The 18,380-nt window shown below is 34.2% G+C and overlaps 1 protein-coding gene across 6 annotated transcripts in view; it reads left to right on the forward strand.

The window, feature by feature from the left end:
• The window catches only part of LOC128158492 (tyrosine-protein phosphatase 99A-like), a 37,806-nt gene extending 19,860 nt beyond the window's left edge, over nucleotides 1–17,946 (forward strand). For 5 of the 6 annotated variants that reach the window (XM_052821356.1, XM_052821357.1, XM_052821359.1 and 2 more), the window contains 13 exons: nucleotides 462–592; nucleotides 1,455–1,548; nucleotides 1,769–1,851; nucleotides 2,139–2,273; nucleotides 2,783–2,917; nucleotides 3,228–3,376; nucleotides 4,000–4,135; nucleotides 4,591–4,740; nucleotides 4,906–5,076; nucleotides 5,406–5,534; nucleotides 5,980–6,111; nucleotides 13,381–13,526; nucleotides 13,822–17,946. In XM_052821356.1, the coding sequence (XP_052677316.1) occupies nucleotides 462–592; nucleotides 1,455–1,548; nucleotides 1,769–1,851; nucleotides 2,139–2,273; nucleotides 2,783–2,917; nucleotides 3,228–3,376; nucleotides 4,000–4,135; nucleotides 4,591–4,740; nucleotides 4,906–5,076; nucleotides 5,406–5,534; nucleotides 5,980–6,111; nucleotides 13,381–13,526; nucleotides 13,822–14,128 (1,898 nt within the window). In that variant the 3' untranslated portion in view covers nucleotides 14,129–17,946. Of the gene's footprint in view, nucleotides 1–461; nucleotides 593–1,454; nucleotides 1,549–1,768; nucleotides 1,852–2,138; nucleotides 2,274–2,782; nucleotides 2,918–3,227; nucleotides 3,377–3,999; nucleotides 4,136–4,590; nucleotides 4,741–4,905; nucleotides 5,077–5,405; nucleotides 5,535–5,979; nucleotides 6,112–6,341; nucleotides 6,375–13,380; nucleotides 13,527–13,821 lie in introns of those variants that run through there. The other variant, XM_052821361.1, reaches the window with a different exon arrangement.
• The last annotated feature ends 434 nt before the right edge of the window (nucleotides 17,947–18,380 follow it).

The following is an 18,380-nucleotide window of genomic DNA, read 5'->3' on the forward strand; positions in this document are numbered from 1 at the left end:
CCACCTCAAATAAAAATACATATTTGACAATAAATCGGCTTTAAAATTATGAATGTTTATCACAATGGAAGCACTATTTATACGGTATGTGACGTCACTTCCAGGTAGGTTTTTAGCTTTTTTTGAAGGGCGATCCCGAGCATAATAGCCAGGAAATAATGCTACTTGATACTCCTCAGCCTCAGGCTGTCTTCCAAGAATGCCCCTCATCCATCACATCCGGGAGAATGCTTGGATGAGGGGAACATTTTATGCTAGAACTTTAACCACATTTTTTTTTTTTTTATAAATAGTTTTCAGAACTTGAATTTTCATTGTACGTCATAAAAAATTTGTTAAATCTCTCATTATTCATATCAAAATATTGATACAACTTATTTCATTTTAAAGAACTTACAGTTTTATGCAAGGTTTTGACCCAGATGTACAAGTAACATTGTATGTGTTTATTTTTATGACAGAAGAGAAGTCGTTTGGTGCTGTGAAGGAGGACATTGAGAAGAAGTTCCCCACAGTGAAGAAGGAGGATTTCTTACAGCATGTACAGTCCCTGCACGCTGACAGCGATGTGGGCTTTTCCCACGAGTTTGATGTAAGTAATTGGCTCTACTCAGATTTTTATTTGGAGGCAAGGCAGGAAACTCTCTCTAGACAATATTTACAAATATGTTACTGAGTAGTTTATGAATAATCCCCTAGTTTTGTGGAAGTTGAGGTATTTTTTATGAATGTTCAGATGAATTTTTGCAAAACCTAAATTTACAGTGAAGTAAAATGAAATGATATAAAATAATTGAAAGTACATGATGTATGAAAATATTTGTGCAAAATAAAATCAACAACAAAAAATGAAAATAGAATTAGATTTTCTCCTCTTTAAACTAGAATTAATTGATGTGCTTTTTGGGAGTTGATTTTAATCAACTCTCCTATGCACTTACTCGGGCAAAGCGAAAGTGAAGCAGTGTTTGGACCTAAGTACAAATCATTGCTACTGACAAGACTTAGTTCTTGAAAATAATCGATAAATTCGATGCTATGTATTCTGAAGCATTGTTTTTCAAGAAAACTTATTTATTAATACCATGAAAATAATAAGATTTTAAATTGTACAAACAGTTTAGATATTTTATAAAGTCGTATGTATTCCTATGCGAGAGTTCAGTGTAGTCTCCTTCAACCAGACGCTTAGCTGTCTCCGTTAATATCCGACAAAACAGAGTCTCTCTTGCTTGTCGGAGATAAACGGAGACAGCCGAGGATTTGGTTGAACAAGACGAGAGTTCAATCTTGCCTGGATCCATACAAATTCTCAGAAATATTTCGATTACTGATACTACTTGCCATGCAAAATCACATATCGTTGGTTTTGAATATATGATAATCGATAAAATCAACTCCCGTCAGTACTTCCGTACTTTGATTAAACAATGTCATCTTTCTTTTTTTTGCAGGAAATCAATAAGCTTACTGCTGTGGCCCTAAAGGCTGATGTAGGGATGTACCCAGAAAACAAACAGAAGAACAGATATGTCAACATTCAAGCATGTAAGAACACAAAAAGAAAATCAGTTTACACTCTATAAAAAGGTTTATTGTATTCCCTTAATTTCCCTCTAATGAAATAGGACAATAAAACTACCCCTACGTCGGCAAGTAAAACGATACATTTTCATGAATTTTCATATAAACAGTATGTATGCCTTTCACAATTACTTATCATGTGTCTATGACTCTTCTAACCTGTACTTTTGTATGAATTTTTCAGATGACCACTCAAGAGTTTTACTTCAGCGATCAATGCAAGTCAGACAGAGGCAGTCTGATTATATCAATGCAAACTACATAGATGTAAGGAAACTAGCTTACATGTACAGGACCTATATATAAAAATATGGTTGTGACATTCTTTAAATGCAGTCAATAAGATATTTATAATAGAACTCAGATGTGGGAGAAATCTTATAATAGAGTACCAATTTCATGAAAACCAACTTTATACCAACATTCAAAGATGTGCTCTCAATTCAATAAGTGCCTTTTGTAGATTATTAAAACATTTGTTAACAAGGGAATTGAATTATTTGTTACAGTAGCAGTATGCACATCTAACAATTTACAATTTATTTGTGTTTCAGGGGTATATGAAGCCCAAGGCCTACATAGCCACCCAGGGCCCGATGCCCAACACCTTCGCAGATTTCTGGAGGATGGTCTGGGAGCAGAACTCTGTCGTTATAGTGATGATCACTAAACTGGTGGAGAGAACCAGGGTAAGTGGGACAGGACACATACTGTATAATAGACAAACTTTACAAGGATGTATACAGAAAAAAATAAAAATTGAAGTGAATATTCTATTAAAAGTTGAAATCAAAGCCAGTGTGAATGGTATCTAAAATAAACCATGGTATTTTTACGCTGTAGAAATTAAGCCTACAACTGTGTGAAAGAGCCACTCTTCTAAGTTAACGCTGGTCTAGAGTGGCTAAAAATGGTGCTTGAGCATGTCTCTGAAATTAAAGAAAATGGAATAGAAAATTCTTGGGTTTAAAAAGAGCAATGCAGATATTTGATACATTGATTACATGTATTGGAATTTAGACTTAAAATTTATTTAACACAGTAGGAAGTTCCAACCACTGTTTATGTATATTGGCCTATAAATAAGCTTTATTTTCTCAGTTATTTCAAAAGTCCAATCTAGATTTGAGATATCCAGGTTTGACTGTATATGGACATTGGTATATTGTTAATTTCCATCTGTGTATGTTCTTTACAGAGGAAGTGTGATCAGTATTGGCCGGAGGACGGGATAGAGACGTACGGACCTATACAGGTCAAACATGTCAACACGTTCTCCCGCGCTCACTACACCGTTAGGATATTCTCACTCAAAAACGTTAAACTTAAAAAGGTCAGTAGAGGTAGTCAATAACCCCAATCATTCATAGCACTGAGGAAGAAACTACAGCAACTGTGCCTCAAGCTTCTTACTTACAGATGTTATGTAATTTACATGCCATCATTGTATACTTAAAAGTTATTGAAATAATGTTTTATATCCATTTAAAACAACTTAATTCCAAAATCAATGAAATAGTATTTTCAAAACAAAAAAAATTTTTTTTTTTGGCTGATACAGTTTTAAATTTCTTTCTTTAGAGAGGACAACTATGAAATAACTGTTTCTTTTTTTAAAGATGTGTTTTAATTTGATTTTGCAGCAGTTTTCCGAGCGAATAGTTCACCAGTTCCATTACACCGAGTGGCCGGACCATGGGGTGCCAGACTTCACTCTCCCTGTCCTAAAATTTGTACAGAAATCTGCTGCCATGAACCCGATCAGAGCGGGGCCTATTGTAGTACACTGCAGGTATAACATAGAAACCATATACTCTAAAACAACTATTATTCGTGACAACTTTATTTCACAACCAGAGATAAACTGGTTTGCAGCAACTTATTTTGGTGAGCAAGCCTTATCAACATCCATTTTGTTATAAGAACTATGTGACGATAACTGGTTTGTGGCGAGAAATTTTCGCAACGACAAGGCTCTTGTTAATCTCAGGAAAATTTCTCAAACTCAAATAAAAGTTAGTACATGTACAGTGAGCACCAGTGATTGTTCTTTTAAGTTAAAAGTGGACTACATGTATAGTGTCTAATATGTTAATTTGAACGTAAAATTGAAATAATACAGAGCATGTGGTTTAGAATAGAGTCGCCATCTTCAATTATTTTTTATCATTTTTCATTCATGAATGTCAATGCTCTACTCCACCATTTGCTGATTACACATTACTTTGCATCCTGAAGTTGTGCATAGGCAGCAATATGTTAAAACATATGGAAATTTTCAGGGGGCTCAACTGCCACACACTTTTACATGTAAAGCATTTTAATCGTGCTGACAATTAAACATTATCAGTACGGTAATTATCAGTGAGATTTTTGGCATGATAAATTAACCCTTTTGTTTGTTTTTTTTTACAGTGCAGGGGTTGGGAGAACAGGAACCTATATTTTGATTGACAGTATGATAGATCAAATCAAAGACCTGGGTACAATCAATATACCCGCCTTTCTATTAAAAATCCGTCAACAAAGAAACTTTCTGGTGCAAACCGAGGTGAGAAAATCTTAATCATATTTGATAAATTTATAACTTCCTATTTAATTTTGCTTTCAAGCAACTTATTGATAAGTTTGATTATTTGCTCATGCTGATAGTTACAACCCAGAAATGTATAATTATTATGATGTTTATAATCAGAGACACCATTCTGTGTAAACTCTACACATGTCATTTTAGCCCCCAAAATTTAATGTGGTGGTTCTAGGGCATGCTGTATTGATTAATTTGAATGCCGAACTAAAATAGGATAACTAAATTTTTAATAAAATTAAATTATGAAACGTGAATCATTTTGCTTTGCAAATCTTACTATTGAAAATATGAAAAAAACTCCTTCCTGCCTGCTACAATATATTTTGAAATTTACGGGCCAAGAATCAAAGTATTAATTTTTTGGGGGGCATAAAACTGCACATGTATTTGTATGTTCTGTAATTTGCATTATAAAGGACCAGTACATGTTGATCCACGACGCCCTGGCCGAGTATCTGCTGTGTCCCCTCACCGAAATCAGGCAGTCCGACGTCAAACTGTACACGGACAAACTCTCAGAGACGCCGCCCGACATCATGCCCTCTCTTCTACAAAACATTTTCCTTGTAAGTGCTTTGTACTTTCTTGCTGGCTGAATTCTGTTTCAAAGAGATTGAGGAGGAGATGGAGAGAATGTATTTTATGTATTTTGAATTGCGTAGTCAATCAGATATCACAACATATAGATTTTTTTGTCATTTCATAAATGTTTTATCATTTACATATTGCAGATTGTCACATCCTACAAACCCAAAGACTCAGACAAATCTCTAGCTCTGGATCCCATTTCCATAGAGAAAAACAGAAACACCGACTTCATTCCTCTGTACCCCAAGCGGGTCAAACTGCCCTTCCTGCCCGGCGTGGAGGGCTCCGACTACATCAACGCCACCTACTTACAGGTAACACATCCTAGAGGGTTAAATCGAAAAAACTATTTCTATACCTAAGTGTTAGATGGACTATGTAGGCCATTGATATTTTGGCTTGGGAAGTAAAAAGAAGAGTACCTTATCCTCATTTAAGGCTACTTTGATCAAGGTGTAGCCAAGCCACTAAAGCAGTGTAAAATCTTTCTTCTGGCTTGAATTATCAAGACCTGCTCTTAGATTCTGTTAAATGTATACACCTTGAATGAAAGATAAATTTGAACTGCAGCTTTGTAGTCAGTGAATTGTGGTTATTGATAGAAATAAACAAAGTTAAGTCAATGAATTGTGGTCATTATCAGGGTTACAACCACACAGACGAGTTCATCCTGACCCAGCACCCCCTGGAGGCGACGGTGGGTGACTTCTGGAGGATGGTGTGGGACAACAACAGCTCCGTCATAGTCCTCCTCTCCAGGGTCGACGACCAGGTGAGCTAAGATAACCTAGATATATTAACGACTGTACACAGGATTATTTTCACCCCTTGTTATTTTCATCCTTCACTTGCAGCGCCTTGAATTCGCCCTGACTCGGTTGGAAATCGATACTCTTTCTAATTAATACAATTATCTAAAAATTGTTTTGAATTAGCCCAGTCTTAAATTTGACCACTGACAATGAGGGCGAAAGAGGTGAAAATAAAACGGGCGAATATTTCCCTGTATTCAGTGTATTTAGAGTATTTAATCAGGAATCAAGGATATTATTATATGAATACATGAATAACATCCAAAATTCTTTGAAACTCATATGTAACACATGTTGCATTAAACAACATTTCCTCAAATATTTGGGGTATTAGAAAGGGGCAGTTGGGATTCTTTGGGAATATCTTTTAATTAAATCTTTAAAATTAAATTCTATGAACTTCAGGATTTCATGAAGTTTTGGCCAGATGAGGCGGATTCTGTGGGGATGGACACGGCCAATTTTAAATTGGTTTTCCAGGAATCAGAGGAAGGAGCCAATTACTCAGTCCTGACGTTCTTACTGGAATCTACGCAGGTAGGTCAAGGTCATGTAAAGGTGACCTCATATCTATATCCTCTTTTCTGTCTTCTATTATAAAGAGCTTACGATTTCTTAGTCTCTCCTACACGTGACATTTTTTCTTTTCTGTAAGATACATATGTCTATTGATAATTTTTTTCTGTTTTTTTTTTTTAAATTCTGTTCTTTCTGTAGCTTTTATTGTTTAAGTATTAGATGCTTTGATTGTTTGTTTTGATTGACAGACCTGTAGCTGGGTATGATACTAGTTCTATCCTGCTTGTTTCACTGTTTGGGTTTGACTTTTAGCTTGTTAAGGTCTTCCGTTTCCAACGGAAGACCTTGTACTGATTCTGTTGGAAATTCTTCATTATTATTTTTCTTCTTCTTTTTCTTCTAGACGTTTCTTTAAACTGTAATATCTCGCTTGTTTGTCATTAGATTTTATTCAAATTTTCAGGGTTTATTGTAAATGACAATAGCTTACTATAGCAAAAAATATGGTGAAATTGCTACTTCCGGTTTTGAGTTATTCCCCTTTGAATATTTTTTTAGTGGGTCTCGTGTACCTGCAAAGGCTCCGAGTAGATCCGTAGCAAGTAGTTTTAATTTACAAATCTTTAATGTAGACATCTTCAACGTTGTCCTCCTAGTTTTACATGTTTGATTAACACACGTATACTGCTTAAAAAATTACATCGAAATTTATGTTTCAAAAAATGTTAAATTTTGCTTATATCTTTGCTCAATAACTTTTTAGTTGTAAATTTTTTCTAGACACATATAGAATAAAAGTTGTGCAGAATATCAAGAGCTTTCATTTGATACCATAAAAAAGGGGCTAGCTCCTAAAATGAGGGGTCTAGATCCCTTAAAAGTCTTTGCTTCATAACTCTAAAACGGTAAATTTTTCGATATGGGCGTCGCTGCAAAAAATGTTGCTTGTGACTTTATTGATCTCATAAAACTGTTTTTGTGTTCGGGTAGTGCATAATATTCGGGTAAAAAGTAATACGTGTTGACCAGTACTCGCGGCATTTAGCCAAGCTTCCTCGCCCGCGGCCGAGAAAATCGGTCATCATGGTCGCGGCTGGGCTACCTAGCGGTCAGCGGTTATCTACATGTAATACACGAGAGTTGCGTCTCTCACAAATGAGTTTATTTAGTCGCGAACTCAAAAATTGTTGTAGTTTTGATTACACATAAAAGTTTTATGGACTAAACGATTGGGTGTCAATTAAGAAATCGTTCAGTTAATTAATAAAAGTAATGTCATTCTCAATCTAAAGCAATATCAGACATAGATCAATGGTGGGTTTTAGGTTTAAAATAAAGAACGTCTATTTGATAGAACATGGTCATTATACGGCAAACTTTTCAAATCTTCCTGGGTTCTGAGATGTGCGTGTCTGTGCGTTGTACTTTTACGTAATCTATCCTTCGTCCACGGCCGATCAGCCACGGCTGCACTACTAGCGGTAAGCGGTTATCTAATACACAGGATTCGCACACTTAGATGAAGATGAACGTGTTTGAGTTTATATAGCCGTAAATACAAGAACTGTTTTAATTTTATATTATAAAAGTTTGTCCATCTTGTATTTATTTAATTAAACATTTGAGTGTAACTGAATATTAATGAAAGATATTACTCCAAATCGGAAACATAGTTAGACATAAATTAATGGTTGGTTTGTATATCTAAAAAATTTTAACCCCCCCCCCCCTGATATTAAATGATGATCATCCCTCGCACATGGCCGAGGAGATCCAGCGCGAGTGGACAAGTGATCTGCGGTCGGCTCGTGTTCTTCTATATGTACCTTATCACGCGTTCATGTTTCATATTTTGCACGGACAGAACTATATTTTATTATGTTTTCAACTATTATATAGATTTAAGACGAAAATAAATAAATTTATTTTACTTGTACAGTTGATTAAGCATTGATTTTATTATACGATAGCGTACAAGGTAGTTTAAAAATCAAATCAAATTATAATCAAAGTTCCATGTTACATGTACATGTTTGCGGTAGGTGCTAGCACGATAAAAGAATGTCCTGAATTGTCCTAAATTGAGGCATTTGATGATTATTTAAAAGAATATTCACATGAGTTTTAAACAATTTAAGATTAATAGATTCTATCAGTCACATATTAATCACTCTGTAGTTTTTCTACATGGTTGTTCGTTTCAGTGTGGAAGCGAACTCAGTGCTGTGTCCCCCCTCCTCCCGCCCCTCTGACAAGTGCTCGCGCTGGATTTTTTTAAATTGGCGAAAAGATATCCAGATCTGTCGAAAATGATTTTTGGTGACTTCTTTTCTCCTCAACGTGTTTAATTTTCCCACCCGTGTGTTTATTCGGTCAGTCTGCGTTAATTCAATCGCCACGTGCGACCGAAGATCTTGTGTCGCTTCAGCGCACACAACTCAGAACATATGTAATTGAGTAACAACTGGAAGGGTGCTTTTATAAACAATAAGACTATTATTCTAAGTCAATCATCTTCACATTAAAGATGGGAAATCGTAACCTAAGAATGTGGCTAATAAATTAACCTGTTGATCACGCTAAACTTTTATAGTTATGAACATAATAATTCATGATATATTATAATTAAAAGTTTGAAGACAAAGACAATTTTTTTCTTGGGAAATACGACTACATTATGCAATGCAGTCGATCGCCATAGAAATCATCAAAGTACTGCAACTGTCGACGGATATCTTATTTCTTTGAAAGACCATGATAATTCACTTGACTTGCAGGCTATAATATAGCGATATATCTGCCACCCAAAAATATATGCGCTTCTCAAAGTTACACTTAAGTAAGATAGATGTGCGTTATTGGGAATTTTATTTATTGCTAATTGAATGGAAATTGATTAAAAAAAAACAACTTTTAATTGAAGTTGTGTATTATGAGGTTGTAATGCAACTTAATTTACTTACAAGGTAAGCTACAGCCAGTGGAATATAGGTGGCTTTTATGTGAACAATGAATACCCAATATATTAAATACAAGATAAATAGTTTCCAGAATTATAATACTAATATGCTTGTGTATATGAAGGTTGCACCCTCATTTGTATGGCTGTAGGTGAGGAGGTATAGGTGTATCGATGTACATACAATGTATGACTGCACATACGGATTCCGGACCATGGCTACAGACGATACCAATGATAGTCTTTTAATACATCAATGCACAGTTTGATCTTGAAACTGACCAGTTTCATAACTTCTTCGAATTTCTCTAACACGGACTGTCTAATTCCTTCCCAGAATTCCAATTTACGCAAGCGCAATTGAAGTTGTTAACCGGGTTTTCCAACGGAAAAATCCGGTTATTAAAATGGTGAAAATGGCGGGCGGGTGGGCGGGCGGGCGGCTGCCAAAAGGGTACCCTCATTGTACGGATAACTCCTCCTACAGTTTTCAAGATAGGAAGTTGTTCTTTTGCAGATCAATTGTACATATATCAGAGGTGTGCATATTGCTAGGATTTTGATTTCCGATAATTTATCGAAAAAATACCAGCTTTTGAACTTTGTCATTTTTTGGCAAAATTTTGCATATAGGGTACCCTCATTGTACGGATAACTCCTCCTACAGTTTTTAAGATAGGAAGTTGTTCTTTTGCAGATCAATTGTACATATATCAGAGGTGTGCACATTGCTAGGATTTTGATTTCTGATAATTTATGAAAAAAATACCAGCTTTTGAACTTAGTCATTTTTTGGCAAAATATTGCATATAGGGTACCCTCATTGTACGGATAACTCCTCCTACAGTTTTTAAGATAGGAAGTTGTTCTTTTGCAGATCAATTGTACATATATTAGAGGTGTGCATATTGCTAGGATTTTGATTTCGGATAATTTATGAAAAAAATACCAGCTTTTGAACTTAGTCATTTTTTGGCAAAATATTGCATATAGGGTACCCTCATTGTACGGATAACTCCTCCTACAGTTTTTAAGATAGGAAGTTGTTCTTTTGCAGATCAATTGTACATATATCAGAGGTGTGCATATTGCTAGGATTTTGATTTCTGATAATTTATGAAAAAAATACCAGCTTTTGAACTTAGTCATTTTTTGGCAAAATATTGCATATAGGGTACCCTCATTGTACGGATAACTCCTCCTACAGTTTTTAAGATAGGAAGTTGTTCTTTTGCAGATCAATTGTTCATATATCAGAGGTGTGCATATTGCTAGGATTTTGATTTCTGATAATTTATGAAAAAAACACCAGCTTTTGAACTTAGTCATTTTTGGCAAAATATTGCATATAGGGTACCCTCATTGTACGGATAACTCCTCCTACAGTTCTCAAGATAGGAAGTTGTTCTTTTGCAGATCAATTGTACATATATCAGAGGTGTGCATATTGCTAGGATTTTGATTTCCGATAATTTATGAAAAAAATATTAGCTTTTGAACTTAGTCATTTTTTGGCAAAATGTTGCATATAGGGTACTCCATTTCACTGGATACGTGTTGATAGGATTATGGATACAGTTCACATAAAAGAAAACCCGGTTTGCTGTCACATTGACAGCTTTTCTCTTGTTTTTTTATTAATTTAATTAGTCATCCCACTGACATAAAAATAAGGATTTTGCATATTATTACATCGTCGAGAGAAGTAATATTCATTTCTGTAAATAAGGTTATTTAATTCACATTACATAGCGGTGTCTCTATGAAACAGCACCATCTGGTGTAAGAGTTAGATGCCCGCCTTTGCATAAATTCTCCCGCTCATCTTTTTTATTAGCTGATTATATATTTTTTTGAATGTCCAAATCTACTCGTATCATTAAATAATATCAGACGACACACATTTCCCTGAAGAAAATCTCAAAGATGCCCTCAATTTTGACTAATTACTAAATTTTGTCAGACCGTAACAATTTTAAACTTGCAAATAGTCTTCAAAAATTTAGAAAGATTTAAATAAACAAGTTATCTTAGAGAAAAGGTTACGTGTTTTGTAGGCGGGTTAAGTTTTTAAAAAAAACTGCAATTCCTGACATGAATCATGAGTACATACTGTTTATAACAATGCTTGCTACCCTTTTAAAATTTAACTCGCCATTAAACATCTCACATTTTATAGAATTTTTGAAACGATTACACAGACTGTGTTCGACAAATAGTTTTCCTAAAACATTTTCTTCCTGTCTTGTTCAAAACACATTTTATATACAGGCTTTCAATCACAACACGTTTTTATAACAAAAGCAGAACTGAAAGTTTAGTCATATAATCGTTTGACACCATATTACATATATTTTTATCCCGCAGCAACAACGGAAGACCTACTCGTGGCTTTGCCACGAGCTTTGCTCTAGTTTTTGTTCTGTTTGGCATTTAGCGTCATTATCTCATGGTCGATGTGGGTTTTCTTTTCCCATGCTGTTTTGATTTTGATGTCTTGGGAAAAAATATACAAGCAGATATCAGTACATGCGTACCTGATATATTTATTTAAATTTATAGTTCATGTTGAGTTTCACATAAAAAGTAAACGTAAGATATATTTCACAACATACAAATGAACATGTGTTCATGTACTTTTCATGATCTGTGAAATGAGAGTCAAAGTATATTGATTAATGTACCAAAGAGGGAAGTCAATATACATTCACAAGATTGTTTCAAAGTACATGTATCAACAAATTTTTGGTTTTTTTTGTTTAAGAATTTATGTTGATAAATCAAGTTTTCGCTGAAAATGAAGCAAAAGGAAATTTTATTTTAATATCTAAACTTGCCTGCATCATACGTTTACTGGTACAATGTGCCTGGGTTCTCTGAATGTACTGAATCGTGGGAAAATTAAACGAGGCAGTGTTTTATTATTTACACCCTAAATATTTTTATGAAATTTCTGACATATAGTTTTACTTCTTAATCAATTTTTTTTTAGATCTAAAATATATGTATTTACCTCCCTGATTTCCTATGAGGTCAACTCAAAAGTTATTAATTTTTTTTAATGGGACCCTATAGGAATATGTTTAAAAAAAACTGCTAAATTTTCACATTTCTCCTTTTTTTTGCATTTCTGACCTAGGGACTTCTTTTTCTTTTAAATATATGAAAACAAATGTAAAAATTCACCAATAGTGAAATTTTAAAAAAAGTTAATGGTTTGGTCCAGGGATAATATAAAAAAAACACCAATTTTTCCCCACGAAAATTAGCATATTGCGGTATATATGGGCTAGCTTATAAAATTAATTTCTAACAAAATAACACTTTTATATGCTAATATGTTTTTCTTAATGCTCTGTGAAGAAATTCTTTTTTAAAAATTCATTGCCACCTTGAATAAATGAGCAAATCATACTTTTTCTTCAGCTTTCTACAGAGTTAATGCATACATGTTGTTTACAAAACCGGGAAACGATGATGTTTAAGCGCCATTTAAGCATTTTACCCTGTCAAAGTCATACAATATCTATTTCTCAACTAATTAAAGTTACAATTACACTGTAATATTCATTTTGTATAAAACCATAAGACAAAAGAAAGTTATAATTTTGCACCTAAGGGTGCTTAAAAATAAAAAAAATACTCAGTCTTGCACACTTGAACAGTTCTTGGCCTTTTTAAAAGTCACTCCCCTTAATTAAACTCTGCTTGGGTATTCTACTTAATACCGGTAATTCTTGTTCAGGTATCTCGCAATTTCAACAATTGTTTAGTTATGTAAATTTGTGAATTTGTAATCTGATATATACTCATTTGTACATTAAGTAATCTCACAAAATAAATAGGTAGTGTCAGCTTCGTATAAGTTAATGCACTATGGACCTCTTTATGTTTATGTACATTTGTAGTCCTTGCTGTGCTTGTTTTAACCTTAGTTGAAGGTTTGTAGAAGGGTTAATGGTGATTAACGTTCATAAAATTATGATTTTACAATTAAAGTTTAGATGTAAAATGCAATGATTATAATACATGGAATACATGAACTGTGTAAACATGTATAACAGTATTTGTCACAATAACTTACTAGGCAGATTTATATCATTCTGTACTTTGTATTGCAGAAGAGCATTATAAGATCTTATATTTTAAATTGTAAAACACAGCATATTTTTAGTCTTTAACCACCTTACTGCTTTGTTGAAGCATTATCACTACTGAATGCGAAACATTTTTATTTAAATTTAGTGACACAAATCTGCATTATACATGTAGCATATACAAATGTAACAATTTCAAATCAGCAATATTTTCATTTTACTTTCATTTAGGATGATTATGTTCTGGTGACCCGAATAATTTCCTGCCCAGACTGGCCTCCTGCAGACATGCCCGAGTTCAAAGCATTTGATCTTGTGGAGCGGGTCAAGGAGCTGCAGGCCCAGAAAGATGGTGGCCCCATCATTGTAGTGGACAGGTAAAGATACACGATGATTCCTGTAAACTCAGGTTACAGGGATCTTAAAAAGCATTGATCAAACATTGTATTTCCAACAAGAGAGAGAGAGAGAGCAAAACACTGGCATTGTATTTGTCAAAGAAGGAGTATATTTTTTTTTCAGTCACTTTTCATAATGAACGCTAAATAACAGTAATGAATAAGCCAAACTATTTAACTGATATCATGCACATCTGTTTAAGAATTTTTATTAATTTCATGTTAATATGCTGTCTAGATAGACCTGTAGCACTGTTCTGTGTAATGTTGACAGGTTTGGTGGGGTGGAGGGGGCTCGGTTCTGTATCCTGTCCTCCCTGTTGGACCAACTGAACCACGACAAGACAATCGACGTGTACCACCTGTGTAAACTGTACCACAAGAAGCGCCCGGGGATCATCGGCAGTCCCGAGGATTACCTGTATATATTCCTGGCCATGAACAGCTACATTCAAGAACAGTTCGAAAGAGAGACCGCTTCTCTGTCACACCACCTCCACCTGCGATCTTCTTCCGCCAAGAAAAACGGCACCCTGCCACGCAGTCCGAATCTCCAGGCCCGAGTGGAGACCACAATCTGATAACAAGGTGGTGCTCCCAGTGCGGTGCAGGATCGCCATGGAAATGATTTGTGAAATGACCCATTGGGTAGTCCATTTCTATGTGTCATAATCATAGGCTTCCCAGTATTTTATTAGGATAATTCCTGACATCTAGCTCATTTTATCAAGGATGCTTTTGTAGTATGTGTCTATGAAGTTAGATTCGAAGATCCCATAATAGGTCAATCATACCGTAGCTAGTGTGTATGTTTAAAACAATGTGCAAAATGTGCCAACATCATCAATCGATTGTGAGCTCATCGGCGTAAATGGCAAGACAAAATGATACTGTGGAGGACTTGTATCGGAACATGAATCATTTTTACCATAAAACCCATTCTCTGATACTGGTGCATTAAGATTGCTGCAGAAAAAAAGGGGAGGATCTAAAAGTTTCTCTCAAGGACACAGGATTTCCACTTGACCTGTTCAAAAAATGGAGGTCAAGAACTGTGATTGATACATGTATTTTTAACTTATATATTGAAAGGTTGTGTGAATACAGGGACTTGTTCAGACTACAAGAGGTGTTGTAACTTTGCTAACGTTTAGTTGGTTGTTGTGATGGTCCGTCAATTTTTCTGTTGACTTTGTTTTTATGTACTTTAATAATTGGTGATATTACTGCCACTTTAGTTAAAAAGATGGCTAATCTGAGTATTTTTTTTCTCCTCAGTACATTGAAAATTGGAACTTTGTAGTGACACAAAATGAATATCAGCTATCGAGATTGTCTAGGTGTTTAGAACTATTTTGTAGACATCAGAATATACTGAAAAGTCATCAATTCTCAAATCTAGGATAATCTAGGAAAAAGTTAATTGTTAGGAATATCTTGTAGACTTACTCATTATGTCTCAGGTGTTTTAATTTGGGTAAAGAAGGACCTGTATATTCAGAATTCTCAACAGACTGTAAGATTGGTAAGGAATTTGAAATGATTTTGGAATATATTAGTATATATAATTTACACTGTTTTAATTATGGCTAAGGTTGTATTTAATATCCATAACATTTTATCATTTACATTTAATGTTCAGTATAAACCTGTGTATCTCTTGCTGCTGTGTATGTACATGTATCAGAGCTTGCATGTAATGCTGCAAGATTGATTATGCTCTGCCAGTTGTATTTTGATATCACCCCCTATTAGTGACTATGCTCTGCGAGTTGTATTTTGATATCACCCCCTTTATCAGTTTGGGCCTTTGCGCCACTAATGTGTTCCAAAGCATTTGTAAAACTTGTGTGTAGTAATACACTCCATTTTCATCTAGTCTGTGTGCAAGTGAGCTATGCTGATAGTGTATACAGATAGAAGTTTTAAAAATAAGTTATATTTTAAAGAAGAAATTGACAAGTATAAAATTTATAGGAAATATTTGATTTTAGAATCACAAACTGTGCTTCAAAAGTGCATTATGAATGATATATGATACACCAAAGATAGGTTGTTATTTGATTTTTCTGTTTTTACATTATAGTCTAAATTTTTAAGGCAGTTACAGCTTGAGAGGGGTATGAAATGTGTATGAAGTGATTTTTGTTTTGAATGTGGACCTATTAAGCCCTTGTTCAGATTTTCTGTTGGGTGTTAAGGTTGTGGCGTGCCAAATTTGTAGATCTCGTAGCTACGCTTCTCTGTCTTTTATTTACAGCTTATTTTAGTTTATATGCAGAGAGAACTCTGTATCTGTTCCCATTGTATTACTTTGCTACAAAAGCTATGCTTTAAAATAATTGTAGCCGACTGTATTAAATGATGCCTACTTTTTACCTACGAATAGTCAAGGTTGTAATAAGTGTTGTTCATAAAGTTGTATATGTACTGTGATTTTAAATGTGCCCCATTTTTCTTTCCAAATACTGATCAGTTATTAATTACATGCATTGTTTGTAACGTACGGTATTAGGTATACAGTGGCTTTAGACTGTTGAGCAGAAAAATGGCCTTGTGCAGGCTGGGTACTCCTTCAGCTGGGTATATATATTTTTTTCAATGAAGACACAACAAATAAACCTTTGTTTTTTCTCCTGTAAGTGGTTTTCTTTCACTTAGTTGGGTACTACTTTGAAATTGGGAAATTATAAATCTATGAGATTTCTGTTTTGAGTAATCTGATAAATAATGTGTAACATGTTTAGCACACTGTCATAGAATTTCTAAAAAAATTAAGAATGCCAGTGTTTGTTTCCTGTAATAAATTAAGCCTTTAAAACACACGAAGGGTATTTTTTAAATTAAAGATATATCTTTTACATGTATTTTTTTATATTCTAAATGATGCTACCTACATTTAATCAGTACATGTATTTACAACATAGTTCAACAGTGAAAAGATTCACGTGTATGTCCATGATAGCATACATCTACATGTGTGGATATATATACATATAAGTACCATCTTTATGCCAGAGTTAACAAAACTAAAAAATTCAAATACTGTGTATCAGACTTAAAACTTCGAGAAAAGCTTGAGAGAGAATTATGATGGGGTTGGTCAAAAGGGGGATGGAGAGACTAGTCATAAAAAAAATTAGTGCAAGTAGGAATGAATTTTAATTTGTAATCTTCACGTAATTTATATTTTATTTAAAACCTGTGTACACTAGTGTACGGTTTGTAGTGTAGAATTGCACTGAGTGGCAGCAGGTTTAGTGTTAGTGTTAGTGTACTGTAGAACCAGCCACTACAAAGGTACATGTACTCAGCATGTACTACATGTTATCTAGTATAACTCACTAATATTTAAAAAAAAAACACACATTATCACTCAAGTAGGAGAGTAAGTGTACAGGAATTTCTAAAAATTATCTCAGTGATAAAAAGATGCACAAAATTTATTTATTTCTACAGTTAATATTATATGTAAAAAGGAGGGATTTTTTTTTTTGGGGGGGGGGGGGGGGGGCTCAGCAATGACTAATCCACAATATTTCGGTGTCTTAACAAGGAATCAAAGCCTATGTTCTGTTTGTAGGTAGTGAATACAGAACCCTGTTCAGGTTATTGATAATATGATATGTGTATCAAGCAGCTATCTTTATATTTATGCACTTTGTTGTTTTTATCCAGATTTGAATATCCCATTTATCGAATAATTTAAGGAATATTTTTGCCTTGTTATCGTAACTGTATGTTTCAAGTGATAGCATCATCATGTCGCAAATCCAAATATGTGTTACTGCAAATCAAAACAGATGTTAACTAAGGATATTTTTCTCCCTTATGTTTTGTGTACATTTTCTTTTTATACATGGTTTTCATATCAAATTTGGGGGTTTTTGAGGACTGGCTATTTTGGTTTTTTTTTAAATTTCACCCTTGATTATTCTAATTTCCATATTTTTCTTTACTGAACTTGTAAAATAGAGTCCATGTTTGTTCTTTCATCTACTTATTTCATTTTTTGGGGTTCTACCCTGCATTCATTGTAAGATAGAAATTTTCAACATTAACAAATCCACATCCATGTTATGTGGCGACTGTTCTCGGTTCTTGAGCACTCTGTAGAAAATCTTACTCGTGTTGACAACAGGGTTTATGAAGGCTTTCGGTTTGGCTCCTTGCCAGGTTGTCACTGTGTGTTGTCTTTGTTGTCTGTTTCAGCTACATGTTGTGTCTTTTGAGCCACTTACTGATATGAGTGAAAAACTTCCCCCTCTACCCATCTAATTCATTTGTGGTCATTATTTTGAAACAAAAAAAACCCATTGTATGATTTTTGTATTTGCATTATGCATAACCTTTTTATAATAATTATTAATATTAAAAGAACCATAATATTATTGAATAATTGGATTTTGTTATTTTTCCCCAATTATATTCTATTAGCTGCAGGTCTGTAGCTCGTGGTTTGAAAAATCTAATTTTTTAAACAAGGAGGTACAGACTTGCAATCTACATGGGTCCCTCATGCTTCCGGTGTTTGATATACATGTATGTCACATATGTCACCATTCACTGGGAACGATTTGGCTGTTTCTTTTAGCTAACTTACTTATGTACATTAACAGTAATTTAGTAAATTTTAGTTACTTTGAATGATCAATTTATTAATTAGTTAAAAGAAAGATGTAATTTTAAACAATAAAATGCTTTCTTTGATGATTCATGCGGGTTACGAAGGTAGCGATCATTGCCGAAAAAAATTAACATAAGCCGCTAACACTAGTTATGTAATTTATCTGCAATGTCGCTACCTTCATATCCCGCATGAATCACCAAAGA

Source organism: Crassostrea angulata, chromosome 8 (genome assembly GCF_025612915.1).
Source record: "Crassostrea angulata isolate pt1a10 chromosome 8, ASM2561291v2, whole genome shotgun sequence".
Taxonomy (NCBI): Eukaryota; Metazoa; Mollusca; class Bivalvia; order Ostreida; family Ostreidae; genus Magallana; species Magallana angulata.